This window comes from Crotalus tigris, unplaced genomic scaffold (assembly GCF_016545835.1).
Source record: "Crotalus tigris isolate CLP2741 ecotype Arizona unplaced genomic scaffold, ASM1654583v1 scf7180000019504.1669754, whole genome shotgun sequence".
Classification (NCBI taxonomy): domain Eukaryota; kingdom Metazoa; phylum Chordata; class Lepidosauria; order Squamata; family Viperidae; genus Crotalus; species Crotalus tigris.
In genome coordinates, this window is record NW_024097569.1 from 761150 (window position 1) to 788073 (window position 26924).

The 26924-nt window shown below is 45.0% G+C and overlaps 1 protein-coding gene and 1 long non-coding RNA gene across 3 annotated transcripts in view; one reads left to right on the forward strand and one right to left on the reverse strand.

Annotated features, from left to right (window-relative positions):
• On the reverse strand, positions 1-19362 carry HMGCL (3-hydroxy-3-methylglutaryl-CoA lyase). Of its 2 annotated transcripts, none has more exons than XM_039363065.1 (9): positions 19171-19362; positions 12262-12345; positions 11062-11169; positions 10378-10473; positions 7819-7967; positions 7275-7338; positions 4595-4783; positions 3141-3266; positions 1-631 (listed from the first exon to the last, which is right to left on the reverse strand). In XM_039363065.1, exons 1-9 carry the CDS (start codon positions 19279-19281, stop codon positions 530-532), a joined length of 1029 nt encoding a protein of 342 aa, XP_039218999.1. In that variant the 5' UTR covers positions 19282-19362; the 3' UTR covers positions 1-529. The 2 variants fall into 2 exon arrangements, with proteins under 2 accessions (XP_039218999.1, XP_039219000.1); XM_039363066.1 differs by lacking the exon at positions 19171-19362 and adding an exon at positions 16535-16673.
• Positions 16649-26924, forward strand: part of LOC120316910 — a 16775-nt gene continuing 6499 nt past the window's right edge. Inside the window, exon 1 of the long non-coding RNA XR_005559087.1 lies at positions 16649-17159. This is a non-coding gene — a long non-coding RNA (uncharacterized LOC120316910). The remainder of the gene's footprint in view (positions 17160-26924) is intronic.

Here is a 26924-nt window from a genome sequence, read left to right on the forward strand (position 1 = left end):
TCCAGAGTAAAAATATTTTTTTTATTTGGAGAGAAATCCCAGCTTATCTTTTGCTTCAGTGCTTGACAAAACGAACACTATAGAGTGGTGTTTCTCAACTTCAGCTACTTTAAGATGTGTGGACTTCAACTCCCAGAATTCCCCAGGACCACTGCATCTAAAAAGGATCATAATGATCCAAGAGCTTATCAAAGCTTGTCCTGACAGTTAGGACCTTTAGAAAGCCCAGCATGGGCAGTGTGATGGCCCTAGATACAAAACAGATTTCAAGAACAAGAATCTTAGGTCAAAAACAAGGGCAAGAATAATACATTTGCTCTTTAAAATAACTGCAACATCCATCTTCAAATACAGCCAACATGTCTGATGGGTAGATATGGTGTTCTACATTCTTCCATCTTCTTATCTTTAAGGTCTGGGTCATTCGAGAGTGCTTAAATAAAGTTAGGGGAGCAAATACTAACATGGCAATTTCCAGACTGCCATGCAGTTTTCATCCCAGCAAGTCCAGGAAAGGCACGGATCTACTTCACAGTTTGCAACTGGCCTGTGCAACTTTTGAACTGGTCTTCCGGTTCAGCACCTTGCAGATGTAAGTTCCTGCTTCAAGGAGCTTTGATAAATCCACACCCTTTACAGGTAAAAAAAAAGAGGAGGGGGGGGGGAAGGACAGCTGTTTATTTTGCATCCACAAAGCTATACAGGTAGTCCTCAACTTACACGACCACCATTAAACCCAACATTTCTGTTGCTGAGTTAAGGCAGTTAAATGAATTTTGCCCCATTTTATGATCTTTCTTGCCACCGTTGTTTTTTTTTTATAACAAGTTTTATTAATTTTTCAATTTTACATCCAAGTATTTAGGAAGCAGCATGGTGATTGGGTAATGAACAGTCTAGTAACAAAATCTTTCGTGCATATCCTCAGGTTGCGTCACTACAAGTTCCCTCTCTATTTCCCTTAATTATTATATCACATTCAAGTGAATACATTTCTAGTTATAGCTCAATCAATCAATACATTTGTCAATATAATTTTCCTTATACCTATCCAAGTCCTGTTTTTAAGTTTTACCTAATTTCAATTACCGTGTTCCAATTTAGCCTTTAATATCCATAACATTTAGACTTCGGGTATCCCAAATTTTCCCAATTTCATTACAAAATAGTTATCGTATCTAAAATACACATATTGTTCAGATAATTACATTCTTACTTTATTTCACAAGTATATTCTATTTCTCATCCTAGTACAGGGGTGTCAAACGCAATTTCATTGAGGGCCGCATCAGCATTGTGATTGCCCTCAGGGGGACGGGTGGGTGTGGCCAGGGTGGGTGCGGCCTATTGGGTGGGCGTGGATGGAGTGGGTGTGGCCAGCTCTACATCGTTCGCGTCAAGGGTGCCTGTGGGGGTCTGGGCAGGAGTGGGACAGATCTGAGGGTCTCTGGCAGAAGGGGGTGGGACCGGGGCAAGCGCCAAGGCACGGTCCACTGGAGGAGCCTCACCGTTCCTCTCAGGCCATGCGGGGGGGGGGGCTTGTGGAGCTAAGACTGAATGCGTTTCAGCCTAGATGGCCACCACAAAATTGTACATGTGCTCCCGGCTGGCCTGGGCCAGGGCCAAGGCAGTGGGGGCCGTTCCCTCACTGTTTCCAGGATGGCTTCGCGGGCCACATGAAACCACTTCGCGGGCTGCATCCGGCCCCCGGGCCTTGTGTTTGACATGTCTGTCCCAGTACCTCATCATTTACTAATAAAATATCTTTTATTGTCACAAACCAACTTCTTGCCACCATTGTTAAGGGAATCTCTGCAGTTGTTAACAACGCGGCTGTTAAATGAATCTGATTGGCTTCCCCATTCACGGCCCACTGGTTGAGTTAAGGCACCAGGCTTGAAAGTAAGAGGCTGTGAGTTCTAGTTCTAGCTTAGCCATCAACGCAAGGTGGACGACCTTGGCCCATTCACTTTCTCTCTGTCCAGATCACTTCATGGGGAGCTCTTGCAGAGAAAGCAGCCGGAGGAAGGAGTATTGGCTATGATCACCACCTTGTGTTGCTTATAAAGAAAAGTATAAAGGTGGGATAGAAATAAAAAGGCCACCAAGCTATCCACCTAATTAATTTTTCACCCTTTCAGTATTTCAAGAAGATCCAACGAAAGCTTGGTTAATAATAATAGAATTCAAACAGACAAGCACCTGCAACATAACACCCCAGACTTAACAATTGTCGATAAGAAAGACAAAAAAGTCTGGATAGTGGACGTGGCAGTGCCTGGAGACAGCAGAATAGACGAGAAAGAACTGGAGAAGATAACAAAATACAAAGACCTACAAATAGAAATAGAAAGACTGTGGCAAAAGCAAGCAAGGGTAGTACCAATAGTAATAGGCTCCTTGGGTGCAATCCCAAAACAACTGGAGCACCACTTGAACACCATCGGCATTGACAAATTGGCCATTAGTCAAATGCAAAAGGCGGCCTTACTAGGAATTGCTTCCATCCTGCGACGAGATCTGTGATACCATCAAACATCCACATCTGCCTATCCCAGGTCCTGGGTAAGGACTCGATAGGTAGACAAAATGCCAAATCCAGTCTGAATATCTGGCTGACTGTGCGATGATCCAAAATAATAATGATGATGATGATGATGATTTTAGAAGGGATCTTGGAGGTCATCTAGTCCAACCCCCTGCTCATGCAGGAAACCCTATACCATTTCAGACAAATGGCTGTCCAGTCTCTTCTTAAAAACTTCCAGTGTTGGAGCATTCACTGCTTCTGGAGGCAGGTTGTTCCACTGGTTAATTGTTCTAACTGTCAGGAAGTTTCTTCTTAGTTCTAGGTTGCTTCTCTCCTTGGTTAGTTTCCACCCGTTGCTTCTTGTCCTGCCTTCTGGCGCTTTGGAGAATAGCTTGACTCCCTCTTCTTTGTGGCAGCCCCTGAGATATTGGAAGGCTGCTATCATGTCCCCCCTTGTCCTTCTCTTCATTAAATTAGACATACCCAATTCCAGCAACCGTTCCCTATATGTTTTAGCCTCCAGCCCCCTGATCATCTTTGTTGCTCTTCTCTGATTGCCTACCTCCAATGGCCAGCTAAGGAGAGAGAACCGAAGCAGCTTCTCACTTACTGTGTGGATCCCAAGGCCGTGCAGCATGTACAGCATGTCTTCTGTTGCCACGTTTCCTGATGCTCCTTGGGCATAAGGACAGCCTCCAAGGCCAGCAACTGAGGAATCAACCACATTCACACCCATCTGCGAGCAGAAACAGAACCCTTTTAAGAATGATTTGCACTCATTGTAATTAATCATGAGAAATCACAGCTTAGGAACTGTGCAAGCCTTTGAAGGTTCAAATAAGGATTCTCTTCTTTCTGGTAAAATATATATGTAGCATTTAGCACTTAGACTTGTACACCGCCCCAAAATGCTTTACAGCCCTCTCTAAGCGGTTTACAGAGTCAGCAAATTTGCCCCCCAACAATCAGGTCTTCATTTTACTAACCTCAGAAGGATGGAAGGCTGAGTCAATCTTAAGCCGGTTAGACTCGAACTCAAGGCTATGGGCAAAGTTTACCTGCACTACTGCATCCTCCTATGTATGTATGCCTCCTTTCCCAACATTCTCATTAACAGAGCTGCCTAATGCTCAGATTTTGACTTAGAGAAGGTAGGTGGGAAAGAGACACATCTTTTGCAAGAATCGTTGAGCGTGGACCCTGCTTTACAGGTAGCCTGAATGAGTTTTCCTCGCAAGAATAAATCCGCATTTTATTACAGGTAGCCCTGTAGTCCTGTAATGCTCAGATATTGTTAATGGTCATAAAATGGGGTCTCGTGACTATGATATGCTGCAAATGGACGTCAGTGGGGCTTTGTCGCAGGGTATCTGAGGTTTGGTCACATGACTGCAGAGGGGACCTGACCACTGGAACTTTGAATTGACATCTGCAGATGACCAGGCTGAGCCTGAGGGGGGGAGGTCAAATAGCTTGACTCCCTCTTCTTTGTGGCAGCCCCTGAGATATTGGAACACTGCTATCATGTCCCCCCTCGTCCTTCTCTTCGTTAAACTAGACATACCCAATTCCAGCAGCCATTCCTTATAGGTTTTAGCCTCCAGTCCCCTGATCATCTTTGTTGCTCTTCTCTGTACTCTTTCCAGAGTCTCAATATCTTTTTTACATCGTGGTGACCAAAACTGGATGCAGTATTCCAAGTGTGGCCTTACCAAGGCATTGTAAAGTAGTATTAATACTTCACATGATCTTGAATCTATCCCTGTTAATGCAGCCTAGCACTGTGTTGGCCTTTTTGGCAACTGCAGCACACGGCTGGCTCCTATTTAAGTGATTGTCCACTAGGACTCCAAGGTCCCTCTCACAGTTACTACTATTGAGCAAGGTACCCCCTATACTATATCTGATCATTAGTTGTTCAGATTCTTGCAGAGAGCATAAGCTCACAATAAAACCTGAACTGCCCGGACTTCTGATTTTCCATCTGTGACAATATCATTTGTGTCGGTCGTTAAGTCAAGGACTATGTCCAACGGTTACTTCAAAGACAGACGGAGAACTCACCTGAAGCGCTACCAGTGTATTGGCAAGAGCTTGTCCGTACGTGTCATGGCAATGAACCGCGAGAGCTTCGACAGGCACCTCTTTCATGACGGCAGAAAGCATCTCCCTCATGTTGCCGGGGGTCCCCACACCAATAGTGTCGCCGAGGGAAATCTCATAGCACCCCATTGTGTACATTTTCTTTGACACCTGTCAGAAAGAACAGCTTTTTTAAAAAAAATTGTAGCTCCTTATTATTGCTTTTCTTCTGACAACCAACAATTACAATAATTGATCACGATGGATTTATCTTCAGGATTTTCTTTCCCTGCAAAAGGTGAAGGATTCGGTTGCATCGCCTCCTCTGTTAAATTTTTCCCTGCAGCTGAGGACTGCTCTGCTTTGCGTGCTTAATCCAGTTTGCCTACATCAGTGGTGGCGAACCTATGGCACGGGTGCCAGAGGCGGCACTCAGAGCCCCCTCTGTAGGCACGCGCGCCGTCGCCCCAGTTCTAGGCCTTCAGCAGGGTTTTAAAAAACCTTTTCGCTTTAGGCCTCTGCCGCCATGTGCAAAAAAAAAAAGGTTCAATCAATCAGTCAATTTCAACTTCTCGCGGGGGAAAAAAAAGATCTTGCAAAGTTGGAATTGATTGATTGAACTGTTCAGTCCCACCCAGTCTGCTGTTACCAGCGCAGACACGCCCACCCAATGGGCCACGCCCACCCAATGGGCCACGCCCACCCAATGTGCCACACCCACCCGGCACCCGACGATGCATAAGTGGGTTTTGGGTTGCAGTTTGGGCACTCGGTCTCTAAAAGGTTCGCCATCACTGGCCTACATTATCTTGCCATAGCTGCAAATGGGAGGTAAATATTAGAACTTCAGACTGAGCCAAAGTCTCTGTATGTGTGTTTTTTCCCCCCAAAAGCAACTGTACTTCCTTGGTGTTTTCTTTGAAAATGTTTTGCTTCTCATCCAAGAAGCTTCTTTAGTTCTTGGATAAGATGCGAAATGTTTTCAAAGAAAACACCAAGAAAGTCCAGTTGCCTTTTAGGAAAAAAAAACACACACACACTTTGGCTCAACCTGAATGATTGAGAATTTCCATAGATGCTCCCAGGTTGAGCCTCTCATTATCTTGTGGAATCCTGCTTGCGGAATCCGTAGCAAAAGTTGGAACTGGGCCAGGAGGGTGAGTGCAGGTGTGCAAAACTCCACTTGTGTGCGAGGCAGGCGCTTGCACAGAAATGCAGCTTGCACAAAGGGAGCTGAGGGCATGCCTGCCACTCACAGAGCAATCCCCTCCCCCCCCCCAACCAGGCTGGAAAGTTTGGGAACCGCTGAGCTACATCATCCCAATCAAATCTTCCATTTTTTATCCAGATGTTAATGCAGAAACCTGCATCTACTTGTTTACACAATTTCCTCTAAATGGGAACTCATCTTTTTCTCAACCCATGTCAGATTCCTCCATGGTCCAAATTTTACAACAATCCATGTCTGTTAGTTTATATATATATAAAAATACTTCAGTATGAAAGCAATGAATAACATGGGCACACAACTCTTAAAATCCAAAGTATACAGAACAGGTAGTCCTCGCTTAATGACCAGTCGCTTAGCAACTGTCCGAAGTTACAACAGCCCTCCCAAGAGCTACATACAACCCAATTCCCAAGTTCTGACTTCACACACACATATGCCCCCACATTCACAGGACTACATTTTGGGCAGCTGGTAACTGGCTCAGCTTTACAGCTAGATGCAGCAGTGTTTTCTTGGCATTCACTCAACCTCAAAAAAGCCATAAAACTGGGTCCAGTCACGAGTGCCTTGATTTACAACTGTTGTGACGTACGACATAAATTCTGGGCTCCGTTACGGATGCCTGTATTGTCATAAATTGAGGATCACCTGTATAAATAACCCTAGTTCTTTGGGAAAGAGGCAGCTTTCAGAGTTTCAACCTCTCCTTTCAAGACCATCTGTTTTTCTCTGGGCTTGTATAGGACTTCAATTTGCATCGTTCAAGCTGAACTCCAACATACCTGAAAAGCAACAGGTATGTGGAAAGGGGAAATGAGCTCAATTTATCCCATGCAAAGACCTGCAATGCGTGTTTTCCCTCATTCTCTGACAGCTGCTGGTCAGAGGGTTGGATATTTATAAGTCTCATTTCAAGTCAGATGGTTTACCCACATCTAATTCAGTGTCGTTTACTGTGAGCTAAAGCAGCTCACCAAAGGCCTGGCTAGGTACCCGCGAAAAAGCAGCCTTTTTAGAGAAAGGATGCTGGAGTAGAACACGGAAGTTTCTCTGTATGGATCCTCTAATCCAGGGGTAGGCAACCTTGGCTCTTTTATGACTTGTGGACTTCAACTCCCAGAATTCCTGAGCCAGCCATGCTGAGGGGAAAGGGAGAGGTTTCCAAGCTGAGCCATGCTAGCTCAGGAATTCTGGGAGTTGAAGTCCACAAGTCATAAAAGAGCCAAGGTTGCCTCCCCTGCTCTAACCTGTGGTCTCTCCTGTCCTTGCAATGAAATCAGAACAGAAGCCAAATCCCCACTCAGTCAGCAGGGCAATACAGGTGTGGCGAGATTTAACTCTCAAAGGCTCGTCTTTATTTTTTTGTAAAAGGTAGGGTTTTGTTTACAAAAAAGAACACCTCTTCTGAACAGGCAAGCAACATGAACTCACCTCTGCCACTTTAGCGGGAGAAATCTTTCCTTCATAAGGGCAGCCGAGAACGCAGGAGACGTAGCTGCATGGAGAAGGAGGAAAAAAAATGCAATGTTGTCAGGGAAAATCATGGAGATCAGTTAATGAAAATCAGCAGGCCCGGCCTCCTCTCGCTTCATTCATGAGAGATTTATCCATAACATAATACCTTTTGATGGGGGACAGATGCAATGCAACCTCTTCCCACCAATAGCATTACAAAGGGAATAGGTTTTTTAAAAAAAACATCTACAGAGGAGAAGGAGACATTTCATTATGAGGACTAGCTGCTAAACAGAACTTCCATGATAACATGAAATTCTAGGAGTTGCAGGGTGAACACACTTGAAGAGTGCCAGACTGGGGAAGACCGAGCGAAGAGGAACATTTTTGTGTTTTCTGGATAGTCTTCCTGCTTAGATCCCTCTTTCTTCCATGTCTCAGCCTGCCTTCCTCTTTTTCAAGGACTACACATAAGGATGCTTGTTCATCACCAAAATCAGCATGCAGTGCTAATATTTACCCTCGGACGGGAATACTGGCTCCTTTTGATGCCTGCAGAACATCGCCGAACCTTTGCAGACTCTCGTCTATGGAACAGTTGATGTTCTTTTTTGTGAAGGCCTCGGAAGCTGCTCCGAAGATTGACACTTCCTTGGCTCCGGCTGCCACCTACCAACCATGTCAGAAAGAGCTTAGTGTCATGGTTCCAAAAAATGAAACTCTTCAACGAACTTTGAGGCATTGTTTACCTTAAAGAATCTTTAATTGAGCAACATAGCTTCGGCACGTACATAGGCAGAAGCCAAAATCTGAATTCTCCTCCCCTAAACACATAGTATCCAAGCATAATTCACTCCTCCATTTAACAGTCATTAATCACATTCTCCAATTAGTTTGAAGTGCGAACTTTCCCTTTTGCCATTTCTTATCTCCTCTTATTACAAACAACCTTGAAGAATATTCTACTGAGATATTGTTATGTCTAACTAATCCCCATGCACATTCTTCCCCCTCCCCTCCAGCACCATCTAATTCGAACTCTAAAAGTAATACACAGGTTGAAGAGAAAATGGCTGCGTCTTCGCATATTGTCAAAGCAAGAACATCCGATGTTAGCAGCGTTGACCCTTAGATACTACACTTTTCTCTGTTCAGAAAAGCCTAGCACTTGTTCCCAGAGTTCCCTCTCTCTCATGACGAGTTTATCTATTATTTACTTCATTAGGTTTTTATCCATCCTTTATTCCTTTATAACAGTGTTTCTCAACCTTGACCATTTTAAGGCATGTGGACTTCAACTCCCAGAATTCCACAGCCAGCAATGCTGGCTGTGGAATTCTGGGAGTTGAAGTCCACATGCCTTAAAATTGTCAAGGTTGGGAAACACTGCTTTATAAGTATCAGGCACGAGGAAGTAGAACCACCCTGTGAACTGATCAAAGTCACTTTTTTATTGTTGCAGTGCCTGTTTACAAGAATTTCATCGGATTCTCGTTGGGAGAGTCAGATAAGACTGCAGAGATTCTGGGGGGTGTAAGCCCCCCCCCCCGAGCTCTAAGCTCAGTCCCCTCTTCACTCCTCCCCCCCCCAGCTAGAGATCCCACCACAAGATGGCAAACATACCTCTAATACTCCTTCTTCCTGTTTTTTCCCACAGAAACAACCCTATAAGCGACGTTAGGCTGAGATTGACTGTCCAAGGTCACCCAGCTGGCTTTCATCCCTACAGTGGAACTAGAACCCATAGTCTCCTGTTTCTGGGCCAGGTTCACCACTCACTCATTCCACCTTCCGTTGTTTCTCTTATTTGCATTGCTTTGCAGAACTTCTCAGATTGAAATTTTGAGCCTTTGCAAGCCAATGCCACAAACCCTTCCTAAGGCATCTCATCCTGAAGATCCATTAAAAGTCACAGCAACGCCTAGCGGGCAACTGGCTGGGACACAAGCCCCACCACCACTTGCTCAGGACACAGGGAAGCAGATGCTCTGGATGAGAAATCAGAAAGGCAGTTCCTCAGATGTCCAAAGCAATGAATGGGTGAGCCAGCTTTAGCTGCTCAATTCAGCCTAGGCTGGCGATAGGCCTGACTTAAGATATGGCAGGGGTAGTCAACCTTGGCTCTTTTATGACTCGTGGACTTCAACTCCCAGAATTCCTGAGCCAGCCATGCTGAGGGGAAAGGGAGAGCTTTCCAAGCTGAGCCATGCTGGCTCAAGAATTCTGGGAGTTGAAGTCCACGAGTCATAAGGGCCAAGTTTGAAGACCCCTGCTTTTAATCTTCGTCCTAGGATAGGGGTAGGCAACCTTGGCTCTTTTATGACTCGTGGACTTCAACTCCCAGAATTCCTGAGCCAGCCATGCTGAGGGGAAAGGGAGAGCTTTCCAAGCTGAGCCATGCTGGCTCAAGAATTCTGGGAGTTGAAGTCCACGAGTCATAAGAGAGCCAAGGTTGCCTACCCCTGACCTAGATGACAGACAGACAGAATAGATAGATACACCTAGATCAGGGGTAGTCAACCTTGGCTCTTTTATGACTCGTGGACTTCACTCCCAGAATTCCTGAGCCAGCATGGCTCAGCATGGAAACCTCTCCCTTTCCCCTCAGTGTGGCTGGCTCAGGAATTCTGGGAGTTGAAGTCCACGAGTCATAAGAGAGCCAAGGTTGAGTACCCCTGAGATATGGGATATGCTTTTTCAATTAAGACTGAGATAATAACTATATATAGGTATTCCTCGACTTACGACCACGTGCTTAGTGACTGTTTTAAATCCTGACAGGCCTACCTGGGGTAGCCCTGTGGTCACGTGACCTCAATTTAAGACAGTTTTGTTGAAAACTGGCACTTTACGTCCAATTTTCGGTAATACTGGCCCACAGGCAACTGTGGATTCGCTTAACAACCACAAGGAAAAAAGACCACAACTTACAACCATTATGGTCATAACTTGAGGACTTCCTGTACCTGTCAAAGAGCACTGTGAGAGAACAGTACAACAGATCTTACAGCTCCGTTCATTAATACATTCCCCACTACTGCAAGGACCTAAGAGATTTTGGACTGCAGGTTCCTCTTACCGCTGCTTCAAATCCCTTGAGGTTGGGTGTCAGAACAGGATAGCTGACCCCAGGGACCTTCCGGATGCCTTGCATAACTTCTGTGTGGTCAGCCATCTTGGTACAAAAATGAAGAACAAACGGCAGGTTTTAATTCCACAGAAACAAATGTGCCACACGCTGTACTAAATTGCGATCACTAGTCATTCTTTGTAACTCTAGAACAGGAGTCTGCAACTTTGAGACTTGTGGACTTCAACTCCCAGAACACCCCAGCCAGCACGAGTTGAAACCCACAGGTCTCAAAGTTGCTAAGGATGGACACCCCTGGTGTAGAACACCTCCAGCCCTTCCGTTCAGCATTTACTGCAATTAGCTGGAAAAACATAAACGGTTCCTCTCATTACTATAGAAACCAAGATGAGATATTCATTTATAGCAGGGGTCTTCCAACTTGGCCCTTTTATGACTTGTGGACTTCAACTTCCAGAATTCCTCAGGCAGCACGCCTGGCTGAGGAATTCTGGGAGTTGAAGTCCACAAGTCATAAAAGAGCCAAGTTGGAAGACCCCTGATTTATACCAAAAACTAAGCCACAATTTGCTTTAATCGTGGTATGTTGAATAAGCCCATCTGGGTTTTGCAAAGGAGCAAAGTAACTGTAGCTTGTTTAGCCAACTCCTTTACCTCTTTATCCATACTGACCTGTGGTACCCATTTTGGAGAGACAAAACTGGTGGCTTCTATAACGGAAAGACCCGTCTCTGAGAGCATGTTGATTAAGTCAATTTTCACCCGAGTGGGAACAATATTCTGGAAAAAGAGAGCAAGAGAGAATTCCCCTTTAACAGCAATTCCATAACTGTATTTCCCTCTCGACATTTAGTTGGTGGCGGAATCACTACATTCTATAACATTTCCCATTTTTGCTCCTTTATATATTCTTCCCTAACCGTGGATTTTTAAAAAGGAGCCCGCAAACGAACAGGCACACAGGAACAACATCCCTATTATAAATAAACAGAAACACATTTGCCGGAGTTAATTTTGTTGACTTTGTGACATCAGTCAGATTTGTAAACATTTCCTTTTCCCAAGTTTGCCAAAGCCAGCCGGACTTTGCAATGGGAAAACATTTGGGTCAGTCTCAAACTAACTCTCTACTTGGGATTCTGAATACAAGCAGTCCTCAATTTATGACCACGCATTTAGCAACTGGGCAAAGTCAGAACAGTGCTGAAATTAGTGACTTATGACTGGACTTTGTGTTTATAACCACTGCAGCATCCTCTTGTTTGCAATTTGGGTGCTTGGCAATCAGCATGTATTTACAAAGGCTGATGTCTCCCAGGTCATGTGATCACCATTTACTTCCCAGTTGGCTTCCCAAAACAAAGTCAACGGACAAAGCCAGATTCGCTTAACCACCACAGCAAAAGGCGGTTGTAAAATCAGGCACAGTCATGTGTTAACTCACTTAACAACCTCATTGATTACAACTAGTGCTCAACTTACAGCCACAATTGGGACCGGAATTTCAGTCGTAAGTCATTGCGGTCGTAAGTCAGGACACGATGTGCCTGGGCCTGATTTTTGACCGTTGTTAAGGCGGTCACTAAGCAAATCACATGGTCATAAGTCCAAATCCACTCTCCCAAATGGGCATTTTGAGTAAACACTAATTTACTGCTGCATACCAGCATATTTCAAGTAATTAAACTGACAGCAATTCAGGGAACATGGATTGAGGGTTGATTTTTTTTAAGCTATGTCAATATACTACCTAAGAGAAAAATCAAAACAGCATTGATGTCAACACATTCATTTCACAAGCACAAAACCACCAAAGCTGCTTATTTCAGATTTCAGCCACAAGCCAAACATAGTTTAGCAGAGGTCACTTACCTTTTCATTCTGCAAACCATCCCGTGGACCAACCTCAACAATTTTCACATGCTTGGGAAATGTTCCAGCTGTGGTTAAACTGAGCTGCACAAGAAGGGAAAGAAAAGAAAGAATGCCAATCCGGTAGATCATCTATAGCAGACATGTCAAACATAAGGCCCGGGGGCTGGATGCGGCCTGCGAAGTGGTTTCATGTGGCCCACGAAGCCATCCTGGAAACAGTGAGGTAACGGCCCCCATTGCCTTGGCCCTGGCCCAGACCAGCCGGGAGCCAATGTACAATTTTGTGGTGGCCATCTATGCTGAAATGCATTCAGTCTTAGCTCTACAAGGCCATCTGGAAACAGCGAGGAACCAGCCCCTGCCCCGTCGGCCTCGGCCCCTGGGTGCATGCTGGGGAGGGGTCACCCTTTGTGAGGAATGAAGAAATGGACCATCGCCTGGAAGTGGCCAGAAAATGGCCCTCACCTACTTCACATATCCAGCTTGATGGGCTCTGCCCTGGTCCCACCCCCTTCTGCCAGAGACCCTCAGATCTGTCCCACTCCTGCCCAGGCCCCCAAGGCACCCTAGATGCGAATGATGTAGAGCTGGCCACACCCACCCAGTAGGCCACACCCACTCCATCCACACCCACCCAGTAGGCTGCACCCACCCTGGCCACACACCCCCCCGAGGGCAACCGCAATGCTGATGCGTCCCTCAATGAAATTGAGTTTGACACCCCTGGTGTATAGCGTCCTGAGCGTATCAAATGCAAGAAGAAAAGTTATTTTACTCCAGATATGTCAGATTATAACTCCTTGAGAGTCATGGGATTGCAGTTTGTCTTTAGAAGGCATCAGGCCCAGGAAGACCTTATTAACGGTAGCACAAGGCTGGCACTTGTAATTTCAAACAATTTTTAAAATTTACTTTTATTCCTGAAGTAGTAAAAAAAAATTTTACCTTGCACTCAGAACAAAGTCCAAAGCAGCAAAGGCTGTTTCATGACTAAGCTTTTGGAATATTGCTTCCATTCCAACTTATTTTGTTTGCATAACATCTGTACAGAGCTGGCATCCAATTACAGATGCTTCATTGAGTAGCACTGGTCAGCCTCAAGTCTCACCTTTGGAAAATAAATGCCTTGGCACAGTGATAATCCATTCTGAAGCACAAAGGCTGTGTGCCAGTCTTGGCACATCCAGATAGGGCTGGGAAAGGCCTTTTAGAAATCATGGCCCATCACTGCCCCAGATTTCAGGCAATGCTAAGCTAGAGGATCCAAAATCAGGTAGCTTTCAATCTCTCTTAGGATAGCTCAGCAAGAAACACCTGCCTTTTTTTAACTACTGTTATTTGACCGGGTTTCTCCTTTTATACTGCTTCATGTCCTTGGGGTGTAATTCACCACTGTCCTAAGACATTCCTGCATGCAGATACTATATACACTTCTTCAATGCAGAGTATGGCTGCTGTTTTCAAACATCTGTTTTTGAAAACCACTGTGTTCTATGCTGCAGGAAACTTCCAAGTTAAAGGTTCACTGTAAAATGGGTGGTAGTTAAGTGATTTACCCATATATCAACTTTTATCAGCTGTCCTTCCTGGCTACCTATCCTCTTCTGTTGTGCAGTTTTAGATAGATCATAAATATATTCTAGGATGCTTTCTCCATTCATTTAAGACAGGAGTGGGTAATCTGACACTTCATAGTTATCTGTGGCTCCCAAGCCACTATTTAGTGGCCTCTGGACCCTTCCCCAACTACTTAAAAACTATATTTTTGCATATTTTCAGGTGCAAAATACATGAAACTTAAGGCTGTACAAAGCATGCAAAAAACTTCAGGAAGCATATGGCCACAAGCAATGCACACCTCCACAAACACTGAAGCAGCCATATCTGCCAGAAAGCTCAACATGGCTGTTCAAAGGCTTTTCCCAGTTTGTTTGTTCATGAATGTAAATAGGCAGCTGCATGAAGAGGCAACCTAGGAATGCCCTTGAAGCAGCAGTACTAAGTTATTCAGAGGATGAGGCTCAAAGGTTTGAGTGCTACTGAAGCATGATTATTAATCATCTCCACCCACATAAAAGTCCTAGCAGAAAGCCCTAGCCCTGCATATACAGGTAGTCTTCAACTTACAGCAATTTGTTTAGTGATTGTTCAAAATTAAAACGGCACTAAAAAAAGTGACATGATCGTTTTTCACCCCTACGACTGTTGCAGCCTCTCCATGGTCACATGATGAAAATTCAGACACTTGGCAACTGACCCATACCATATTTATGATGGCTGCAGTGTCTTGGGGTCATATGAACACCTTTTGCAACCTTCTGATAAGCAAAGTTAGTGGGGAAGCCAGATTCACTTAACAACCAGGTTATTAACAACTGTAATGATTCACTTAATATCTCTGGCAAGAAAGGTCATAAAACGGGGCAAAACTCAACTGTCTTGCTTAGCAACAGAAATTCTGGGCTCAGTTGGGGTCATGTTGAGGACTACCTATATATCAGGGGTGTCAAACTGCCGGCCTGCAGGCTGGCTGCATCATGCTGAGGCAGTTCCTACCCCAGCTGGCAGTGCAAAAAAAGTCGTGACATGTTGCAACACGTCACATGATGTGGCGAGTTTGACACCCCTGCTATATATGCTATATTGACCTATTTCCTTCCTTGCCCTTTCAATATACTGTATTTTCCGGCGCATAAGACGATTTCTAACCATGCAAATCTTCTCCAAAGTCAGGGGTCATCTTATACGCCCAGTCGTCTTATACGCCGGAAAATACGGTATTATTATTAATATTGATCATCGCACAGTCAGCCAGATGTTCAAACTGGATTTGGCATTTCTGTCTACCTATCGAGTCCTTCCCAAGGACCTGGGATAGGCAGATGTGGATGTTTGATGGTATTACAGATATCATCGCAAGATGGAAGCAATTCCTAGTAAGGCCGCCTTTTGCAATTGACTAATGGCCAATTTGTCAATGCCGATGATGGTGTTCAAGTGGTGCTCCAGTTGTTTTGGGATTGCACCCAAGGCGCCTATGACTATTGGTACTACCCTTGCTTGCCTTTGCCACAGTCTTTCTATTTCTATTTGTAGGTCTTTGTATTTGGTTATCTTCTCCAGTTCTTTGTCGTCTATTCTGCTGTCTCCAGGCACTGCCACGTCCTTATCGACAATTGTTAAGTCTGGGGTGTTATGTTGCAGGTGCTTGTCTGTTTGAATTCTGAAGTCCCAGAGCAGTTTAATTTATCATTTTCTATGACTTTCTCTATTTTATGATCCCACCAGTTCTTGCTTACAGGCAAATGATATTTCTATTATTATCATCATTATTATTATTATTAAACACAGCCCCACAGAGTAAAAAGTGGGCCATGCTTAGCTTAGGATCAGAATGACACCCAAAAGGCCGGCCACTAAACAAGTTGCAGTGCATCATAAGTCCTTGGAAAAGTTAAAAGAGATTATTCTGATCCTGCACATGTTGCAGCCACATATCACAATTGTGCATGTGGAATTCACCTCCCCCCAATACTCTCAGCCAGAGTCCAAGACTCAGAGGATACAACCGCAGCTCCCTGCTCCAGATATACCTTGCGCACGCCCATGTACTAACTAAGGAGAGGTGCATATGTTCTACCCATGTTATTATTGAGCAGGCTAACTATCACAAACCTATCACGGAACCCATGTCATGACCCACTTGTTCTGTTCCCAGAGTGCAAATAATGCAAAACAGCCCCCCCCCCGGCTCAGACTATGCTTGAAGTTTTTCCAATGCTTTGCATGGCAAACGGAGCGAGCAGATGGGAGTTCTCCCAATACAAATAAGCCAAACAATCAAGCCAACAGCCAACCCTAACCTTAATCCAAGTCACTAGGTAAAGCCAATGCAGCCACGGGTTTGCAAGCCCCCCTGGCTAAGAACCCAGACGAGGAGAGGACTCTCCAGATTTTTTGGACTGCAATTCCCAGAATCGTCTGCCATTCACCCTCTACGCCAGGGGTCCTCAACCTTGGCCACTTTAAGACTTGTGGACTTCAACTCCCAGAATTCCTCAGCCAGCTTTGCTGGCTGAGGAATTCTGGAGTTGAAGTCCACAGTCTTAAAGTGGCCAAGGTTGTTCTAACACAAGAGTTGCTAGAAACTGAAGTCCCAAGGGCGCGGGTCCGCATGGAGCCCCCCCCAGCAACAGCAGCGCCCAAGGCCACCCTCCAAGAGGCCCGGGAGGCCCACTGGTCACCCGCCCGCCTGGCCTAGCTCGCTCACCGGCCGCAGCGAAGCCACCAGCCGCGGCAGCCCCCCTTCAGCGCCACCATCTCGGCGCCTCGTCTCGCTGCCCGGCCGGAGGCGGGTCAATGATGGAGCGGCCGCCCTGGTCACGTGCCGCCCTGGACCACGTGGCCGCGGGTCAGCTGGGCCAGGGGTAGGCCACCTGGGCTCTTTTATGACTCGTGGACTTCAACTCCCAGAATTCCTGAGCCACCATGCTGAGGGGAAAGGGAGAGGTTTCCAAGCTGAGCCATGCTGCCTCAGGAATTCTGGGAGTTGAAGTCCACGAGTCATAAAAGAGCCAAGGTGGTCTGCCGCTGACTGGGCGGTCTCCCTGGGTTTCCCTCCGGGCGTGGGCTGCTGCGGTCCCATCCTCCCCGGCCAACAAGGTTATTGCATATGGACCCACGCCTCCGGGGAAAGTCCCGCCGCCTGGGCAGCGGAGGCGGGCGAGCTTCACCTACCTAACATCTGCCTGTTGCAAAGAGGAGAAGGAAAACGCGTGCAGAGGATGCGCTGCTGGCGAGGCTCAGGTGCAGCGTGTGCAAAAGGCGACGTTCCTCTGAGAATGTGCGAAGTGCACCTAAGGAAGCCCCAGGCAGCCTGAGATGGGAAGGGGCAGGTTTGCTTTTTAAGCATGTTTTATGGGGTTCGGCTTTTTTTTGTGGGGGAGACGAGAGAGAGAGGAAGATAAACTCTCCCGGAGCTCTAGAAAGCAACTGGAAGCGCTGAAGGACTCTGCAAGAATAACAAACGTTGGTTGTGTGGACGCGCCTCCTTAACCAGGCCAGTTGCAAATCTAGCAGTGGCAATCCCACTACCCCTCAGCTTGTTTTTGTGGCTTAATTTGGTTGTTCCCCGCCTTAGTTTATGGGGCAGACCCGGGAAACGGGTTAATTCAGGAACCAGGTTAAGCTGTGGATAAACAACACTCCTGAAGACCTTAACCCAGGGATAGGAAATCTTGGCTCTTTTATGACTCGTGGACTTCAGCTCCCAGAATCCCTGATCCAGCATGGCTCAGCTTGGAAACTCTCCCTTTCCCCTCAGCATGCTGGCTTGGGAATTCTGTGAGTTGAAGTCCACCAGTCATAAAAGAGCCAAGGTTGCCTACCTCTGGCCTAGGTATAGGTTGCTTTATGACTCGTGGACTTCAACTCCCAGAATTCCTGAGCCAGCATGGCTCAGCTTAGAAACCTCCCTTTCCCCTCAGCATGGCTGGCTCAGGAATTCTGGGAGTTGAAGTCCACCAGTCAGAAAGTGGCCTAGGCCTAGGCAGGGGTAGGCAACTTTGGCTCTTTTATGACTCGTGGATTTCAACTCCCAGAATCCCTGAGCCAGCATGGCTCAGCTTGGAAACTCTCCCTTTCCCCTCAGCATGGCTGGCTTGGAATTCTGGGAGCTGAAGTCCACCCAGTCATAAAAGAGCCAGGTTGCCAACCTCTGCCTTAACCCAACCTTCCTACCTCTGAGGCTTTGTGTGGTTACTGCCTTCTTGGTCTGCTGGAAACCTTCCATCCTCCCAACCTGATAGCTCCTCTACTGGATTTCTGCTCATTTACAACAACACCATAGGAGTGTGGATTTTTCTGCCACTATGACTGGAATTGCCAGTTTATCTTCCAACAGAGGAAACTGCCAATTCCAGTATTTACACAGTCAATAGCTCTCCAGGATTTGGGGGAGGAGTTTCTTTAGCATCAAACTTGGGATTTCCTAGATGCAAAACGGGTGTATTACCTGTTCTTCCAGCCCACTCAGCCTACAGGTGATCGTCCCTTTTAAATATATTATGCTACCTTTCTGTCCTCTTAAAATTAACCTTTGCCATGGAATACCTGTTCATCCTACCTGTTTCCATTCTCCTTAATGAAGCTTCAGTCTTAAGCATATTGTAATCATTACCCTTGGGGACTTAAGTTTTGAGTAACTACCGGCATGTATGAGGTTTAATTGCATCCATGGCCCAACCAATGTTTGCTGATCCTTAAATGGCTATGCTGGATTAAACTTGACTAGGAACTCTAGGAATTGAAAATTCACATATATGGAAGTGCCTAAATTGGGAAATTATATAGAACTGTGGTTTGGTATTATGGTTAAATGCATCCAACTAGGAAAGACAAAAGAGTTTTAAGCATGCCTTAGGCACAAAAAATAGCTGGGTGATTTGAGGACAGTCATTACATTCTCAAATGTAAACTCCTGAAATGTTGCTAAGAAAACTACATGAAGTATCCATGTAATTATCAGGAATTAAGACTGATATTGATTAAAAAGTTATATCATTGAGTTAAAAGGGTTGCTTGAATCCAAGATCACTTTCACTTTTTGTTGTACCTTTTTATATAGTTGAATTTAATTAACACATTCAAAACTTTGCAATTATAGATTCTCTTTTGCTCGGAACATTTCTGGTTAAACCAAACCTCTTAGAACCCAATTCTATGCACAGTTGTTAGAAATCTCCCACTGAATCCCATGGGGATTATCCTTATGCAAGGATGCAGAGGATAGATAGTAACTGAAGAATCTAAGAATCACACCATCTTTCTTTGTTGCATCTTATACCTGTTGCAGCAATTTAGATAATTCTACTCTCGTTTTTATAAGTGGAGAAATAAAACACATACCTGCCCTATCAAGCTTCCTCTTCGTAAAGGCCCCATTTGGCACTCTGGTGCTTCCTGTTCACGCAGAGGTTTAGCTTGCAGTGTAGACCTGGAGAAACGGCCTAAGCACATTTATACCATTAAATCAACAAGAGAAGATTGCTCAGAAACAGAGCCATGTTTATTTTGGCTTTTGCAAGCAATATTCCCCTCCATCTGTTGAAATGAATAGAAGCATATCCCTATTCTCTCCAGGGTTCAATAGTAATAGTGCTCGGTTGCCAAGGCCACATCCTTGCACTGGTACATATAGCACGGGTCAACATCGTGGCTCTTCGCTGTGATGCAAGGGGCCACCCATGCCAAGCCCAATTTGCCAACGCTCTAAACTGCCTGAACTACATTAGTCTCGGGTTCCACAGATGCCATGCGGCCGGTGGAGAGCAATGACATCAATTTTGTTTCTTGATCTTTCAGCTGGAATGGATTCCAACCTGACAGTCTGTTTTGCAGACTGTTCTTGCACAAACCCGCATTTAATGACGTTCGTTGGCAGTCACCTTTATTTGGAGCAAGTGGACCCTGGTCCCCCCCCCCCTCAAAGGCATTAAGAAATCACTTCAAAACCGATCCAAAGTAATGAAAGGAGCTGGGCAGAGATTGCTTTGGCTCCGGGGAAAGAGCTACGTAGTACAGCCGTAGTTTGAAAGTAAAGTTGCTTTGAAAATTTACAATTAGCCCTCGAAATAATAATAATAATAATAATAATAATAATAATAATAATAATAATAATAATAATAATGAGGTGCACTGAAATTAGTATATCAGGAAGGCTTACTAACTACTGAGAGACCAAACTGGCCTACAAGAAAGACCAAATGAAGAACAGAATAGAGGCATGGGAAGACAAAGCACTACATGGCCAATACATTAAAAAATAGCTGGGAAAGCAGATAATAATAAAACCTGGCAATGGCTAAGAGCAGGAAAATTGAAGAAAGAGACCGAGGGACTAATTCTGGCTGCACAAGACCAAGCCTTAAGGACAAATGCATACAAAGTCAAAATTGAGAAGACAGCAACAGACAGTAAGTGCCGCCTATGCAAAGAAGCTGAAGAAACAGTGGACCACTTGGTAAGCTGTTGCAAGAAGATTGCACAGACTGATTACAAGCAGCGACATGACAAAGTAGCAACAATGGTGCATTGGAAGATCTGCAAAAAATATCATTTGCCTGTAAGCAAAAACTGGTGGATCATAAAATAGAGAAAGTCATAGAAAATGATAAAATTAAACTGCTCTGGGACTTCAGAATTCAAACAGACAAGCACCTGCAACATAACACCCCAGACTTAACAATTGTCGATAAGAAAGACAAAAAAGTCTGGATAATGGACGTGGCAGTGCCTGGAGACAGCAGAATAGAAGAGAAAGAACTGGAGAAGATAACAAAATACAAGACCTACAAATAGAAATAGAAAGACTGTGGCAAAAGCAAGCAAGGGTAGTACCAATAGTATAGGCTCCTTGGGTGCAATCCCAAAACAACTGGAGCACCACTTGAACACCATTGGCATTGACAAATTTGCTATTAGTCAATTGCAAAAGGCGGCCTTATTAGGAACTGCTTCCATCCTGCGACGATATCTGTAATACCATCAAACATCCACATCTGCCTATCCCAGGTCCTGGGTAAGGACTCGATAGGTAGACAAAATGCCAAATCCAGTCTGAACATCTGGCTGACTGTGCGATGATTGATAATAATAAAGTTGGAAGGGACCTTGGAGGTCATCTAGTCCAACCCCCTTCTCAGGAGGAAACCCTATACCAGTGGTTCTCAACCTGTGGGTCGGGACCCCATTTGGGGTCGAACGACCATTTCACGGGGGTCGCCAAACAACACAGTCCGCCATTTTTTCCCCCTTTTCCTTAGCTGTGCTACTCCCTTTTATTCTATTGGCTTTTGAAAGCCAATAGAATAGACTCTCTTGAATAGAGTCTAATTCTATTGGCTTTCAAAAGCCAATAGAATTGTCCAGGCTGTCTCTGCCCTGCTGAGCCCGCCAAAAGTCCCATTCTGCAAAGGAAAGTTTGTCGCAGTAGCCTCAAACCGTCCCATTCTGCAAACGGTGCTGTACCAGTTGAGTAGTCCTCGACTTACGACCGGTTGAGTAGTCCTCGACTTACGACCGGTTGGGGATCGCGGCATTAAAAAGGTTGAGAACCACTGCCCTATACCATTTTGGACAATGGCTGTCCAGTCTCTTCTTAAAAACTTCCAGTATTGGAGCATTCACCGCTTCTGGAGGCAGGTTCTTCCACTGGTTAATTGTTCTCACTGTCAGGAAGTTTCTCCTTAATTCTGGGTTGCTTCTCTCCTTGATTAGTTTCCATCCATTGCTTCTCGTCCTGCCTTCAGGTGCTTTGGAAAATAGCTTAATTCCCTCTTCTTTGGGGCAGCCCCTGAGATATTGGAATGCCGCTATCATGTTCCCCCTCGTCCTTCTCTTCCTTAAACTAGACATACCAAATTCCAACAGCCGTTCCTTATAGATTTTAGCCTCCAGTCCCCTAATCATCTTTGTTGCTCTTCTCTGCACTCTTTCTAAGCATTTTTTTTACATCGTGGTGACCAAAACTGGATGCAGTATTCCAGGTGTGGCCGTCCCAAAGCATTGTAAAGTGGTATTAACACTTCACCTGATCCTGATTCTATCCCTCCGTTAATGCAGTTGGGACTAGAACTCCTGCCGCTAAGCAAGGTGGTTGTTAAGCGAGATGTGTCCAACTTTACAATATTTTTGTCACAGTTAAAACGAATTACCGGTAGTCCTTGACTTAACGGCCACAATTCAGCCCAAAATTTCTGTTGCTAAGAGAGACAGTTAAGAGAGTTTTGCCCCATTTTACGACCTTTCTTGCCACAGTTGTTAAGGGAATTGCTGCAGTTGTTAATTTAGTAACACGGTTGTTAAGTGAAATCTGGCTTCCCTGTTGACTTTGCTGGTCAGAATGCCTGACCCCCCCCAAGACACAGCAACCGTCATAAATATGAATCAGTTGCCAAGCGTCTGAATTCTGATCATGTGACCATGGGGATGCTGCAACAGTTGTTGCTGTTACTTTTAATAATAACAACAACAACAACAGCAACAACAACTGGTGGGATCATAAAATAGAGAAAGTCATAGAAAATGATAATGGGAATTCAAACAGACAAGCGCCTGCAATATAACACCCCGGACTTAACAATTGTCGATAAGAAAGACAAAAAAGTCTGGATAGTGGACGTGGCAGTGCCTGGAGACAGCAGAAAAGACGAGAAAGAACTGGAGAAGATAACAAAATACAAAGACCTACAAATAGAAATAGAAAGACTGTGGCAAAAGCAAGCAAGGGAGTACCAATAGTAATAGGCTCCTTGGGTGCAATCCCAAAACAACTGGAGCACCACTTGAACACCATTGGCATTGACAAATTCGCTATTAGTCAATTGCAAAAGGCGGCCTTACTAGGAACTGCTTCCATCCTGCGACGATATCTGTAATACCATCAAACATCCACATCTGCCTATCCCAGGTCCTGGGTAAGGACTCGATAGGTAGACAAAATGCCAAATCCAGTCTGAACATCTGGCTGACTGTGCGATGATCAATAATAATAATAATAATAATAATAATAATAATAATAATAATAATAATAATAAAGTCGGAAGGGACCTTGGAGGTCATCTAGTCCAACCCCCTGCTCAGGCAGAAAACCCTATACCATTTCGGACATTTAGTGCTGTTGTAACTTCAAATGGGCCCTAAACGAACTGTTATAAGTCGGGGTTTGTCTATACTGCAGTTGTTAAGTGAATCATGAGGTTTTTAAGCAAAAACAGTTTGCAAAAACAGCTGTCCAGTCTCTTCTTAACAGTTTTCCCCGTTAACTTTGCTTGTCAGAAGCTGGCTGGGCAGGTCACGAATGGGGATCACGTGACCCTGGGATGCACCTATCATTTTAAATCCATGCCTGAATGTGGTTCACATGACCAGGGGGATGCCGATATAGTTTGCAAGTCTATACCGTTAACGGTACCGCTAACTCAGTACCATTAACTCTGAATGGTCACTGAATGAAGGGCTAGACGTTGAGAAGTAGCTGTATCGTGCTCATTCATTGCTGAAGACTAAATGAAATAATTTATAATAATAATAATAAAGTTGGAAGGGACCTTGGAGGTCATCTAGTCCAACCCCATGCTCAGGCAGGTAACCCTATACCAGTGATGGCGAACCTTTTAGAGACCAAGTGCCCAAAAACTGGCCCCGGCCCTGTTCTATCCCCCTGCCCCGCCACCGCTCTGCCCCCCATCCCCCGCCCCGCCTGCCCAGAGGACCACTCACCGCCTCCAGGGCCCGCCGCAGATCGCCCAGGCAGCCCAGCAGCGCTATGGCGGCCACACCCTCTGCATGCGCCCTGCAGCATCAACTGCATGATGGGGTGTGAGGGCAGTCTTGTCTACGCTGCTTGGCTGCCATGTCCTTGGCTGCACTGCTCCGTGTGGGCCACGCTCTGGGGCGACTTTCCTTCAGGGGGGCTGCTGGAGAGGAGAGGGTCGCAGGGGGAGGCAAGGCTGGGGTAATGGCATGTGTGCCCACAGAGAGGGCTCCGAGTGCCGTCTCTGGCACCCGTGCCATAGGTTCACCACCATTGCCCTATACCATTTCGAACAAATGGCTGTCCAGTCTCTTCTTAAAAACTTCCAGTGTTGGAGCATTTACAGCCTCTGGAGGCAGGCTGTTCCACTGGTTAATTGTTCTAACTGTCAGGAAGTTTCTCCTTAGTTCTAGGTTGCTTCTCTCCTTGATTAGGTTCTATCCGTTGCTTCTTGTCCTGCCTTCAGGTGCTTTGGAGAATAGCTTGACTCCCTCTTTTTTCTGTCAGCCCCTGAGATATTGGAACACTGCTATCATGTCCCTAATTAGAACTGAGGCTAAAATAAGTGGATTATTGACCAATTATATTCACCTATCTGTGAATACTTAAGTTACCTAAGAGGTTGCAGAAACAGAACCTGAACTGTGTTGCACCTTTTTTGCCCTACCTTCACTTGAGCAAATATTTTGGAAATATTAAGGTATGCACAAGACGAGATTGCCAGTTTCCCATGACCGTAAAGAATTTGCTTCTGTGCTGTGAGTTCAAGTCCTCCCCCTCCCCCGCTTTAAAAACTTTGTCCAGAAGCAAGCCTATGTAGAATTTCTGTAATTACATTATCCTAAATTAAAAAGTTATTGCAATTATAACCTTAGGTACATTACTTGAGAAAGATTATCTTTGATTTTGATTCTTTAAAAGAGGATTATTTCTCCCCATTTTCTCTGCTAGTTACAACAGTCCTCTCTTAAGAGATAAAATATTCGGGGGGGGGGGCGGAGGGTAAAATATTTGGGGTGGAACATGCTTTTCAATTAAATAAAATTAATTCTATTGCACATCATTTAATGAAGAATCATGCAGAATTCTTCTTTCAGTTGAAAAGCATTTTCAGGGGTAGCTTTACAAAAGAAAAGTGTGTGCTCTCACAGAACAGCATTAAGATGATCCCCAAAAGCATTCTAATAATCTTGCCAAAAATATTTATTTCTATCCAGATTTGTTCTAGAGCAGTGGTTCTCAACCTGTGGGTCGGGACCCCATTTGGGATCGAACGACCATTTCACGGGGGTCGCCAAACAACGCAGTCCGCCATTTTTTTCCCCTTTTCCTTAGCTGTGCTACTCCCTTTTATTCTATTGGCTTTTGAAAGCCAATAAAATAGACTCTCTTGAACAGAGTCTAATTCTATTGGCTTTCAAAAGCCCATAAGAATTGTCCAGGCTGTCTCTGCCCTGCTGAACCCGCCAAAAGTCCCATTCTGCAAACGATGCTGCAGCAGTTGAGTAGTCCTCGACTTACGACCGGTTGGGGGTCACGCCATTAAAAAGGTTGAGAACCACTGTTCTAGAGATTGCTGTACCATAAAGTGAGACCAATGCAAACATTTATTTGTATTTCAAGATTTATTCATTAAATTTTTTTTTAAAAAAAGCTGATAGGAAAAAATTAAAAGGCACGATTGATACATTGCAGAAATCTATTATCAGAATTATCTCTTGAAAATTTATATAGGCAGTCCTTGACTTACAACCACAACTGAGCCCAGCGTTTCTGCTCTTAGGTGAGACATTTGTTAAGTGAATTTCTTTTCTTGTCTCAGTTGTTAAGTGAATCACTGCAGTTGATAACTGAATCTGGCTTCCTCATTGACTTTGCTTGTCAGAAGGTTGCAAAAATGATCACACGACCTTGGGACACGGCAACGGTTATAAATATGAGTCAGCTTGCCAAACATCTGAATTTTGATCCCGTGATCATGGGGATGCAGGTTGTAACTGTGAAAAACAGTCGTAAGTCACTTTTTTCAGTGCCGTTGTAACTTTGCATGGTCACTAAGCAAACTATTGTTAAGTCGAGGACTACCTGTACAGTCTACATGTTACTGTATTCTCTCCCCATCTTAATTACCAACATTGATTTATGCATGCAAAAGGCTATTCTTTTTGGCAATTTGGTTCTAGTCTAGGTCTCCCAGTTTCTCATGCCCCGTCTTATCTGGCCATTGGTATGACATATCATTGGAAGGGGATGTTCTCAGAATTGCCAAACACTGACCACACAATACTTAAAAAGCTTTTTGTATTGGTTAATTCATTACTCTGTTCCCTTCTCCTAATCTGGGGACTGTGGAGAGGCGACAATATTTCATACATGCATCACACTGTTGCACACATCTCTTAAGGGCATTATTTCAAGCAAAACTGTCTGCTATGAACCTCAAGCCCAGCTTGGTAGCTGTGGTCCTTGCCTCAAAAAACAAAACAGGAACTGTAAAAACTGTCAAAGACTTGTTTGCTAGAACAGTGGTGGCGAACCTATGGGGTGCCAGAGGCGGCACTCAGAGCTCTCTCTGTGGGCACATGCACCGTCGCCCCAGTCCTAGGCCTTCAGCTGGGTTTTATAATTTTTTTTTGCTTTAGGCCTCTGCCGCCCTGTGCAAAAAAAAAAAAAAAAAAGGTTCAGTCAGTCAATTTCAACTTCTCACAGGGGGAGGGAAAGTCTTGCAAAGTTGGAATTGATTGAATTTTTTAGTCCCACCCAGTCTGCCATTACCACTGCAGACCACGGCCACCCAATGGGCTACACCCACCCAATGGGCCACACCCACCCGGCACTCGACAATGCATAAGTGGGCTTTGGGTTGCAGTTTGGGCACTCAATCTCTAAAAGTTTCGCCATCACTGTGCTAGAGCATCAGGCCAGCTCCTAGATCCTTACATCTGGGTTATATTAATTTGCAGGAAAAAAATCAGTTTATTTGGAAAAGGTGCTATCAGATTTTTTGCCTAGACTAGAGGCTCTCGCCTTAGAGCAGGGGTAGTCAACCTTGGCTCTTTTATGACTCGTGGACTTCAACTCCCAGAATTCCTGAGCCAGCCATGCTGAGGGGAAAGGGAGAGGTTTCCAAGCTGAGGCATGCTGGCTCAGGAATTCTGGGAGTTGAAGTCCACGAGTCATAAAAGAGCCAAGGTTGACTACCCCTGCCTTACAGCGTCTAAACGGGAAACATCAGTCTAGATTCCACTGCTCAATCTTGTGACTAAAAACTTTTTCTTTCCTGAACGAGGATGTGACTGGCTTGTATTTAGAAAACCAGAACCATCCTTGAGGGATGGAATGGAAG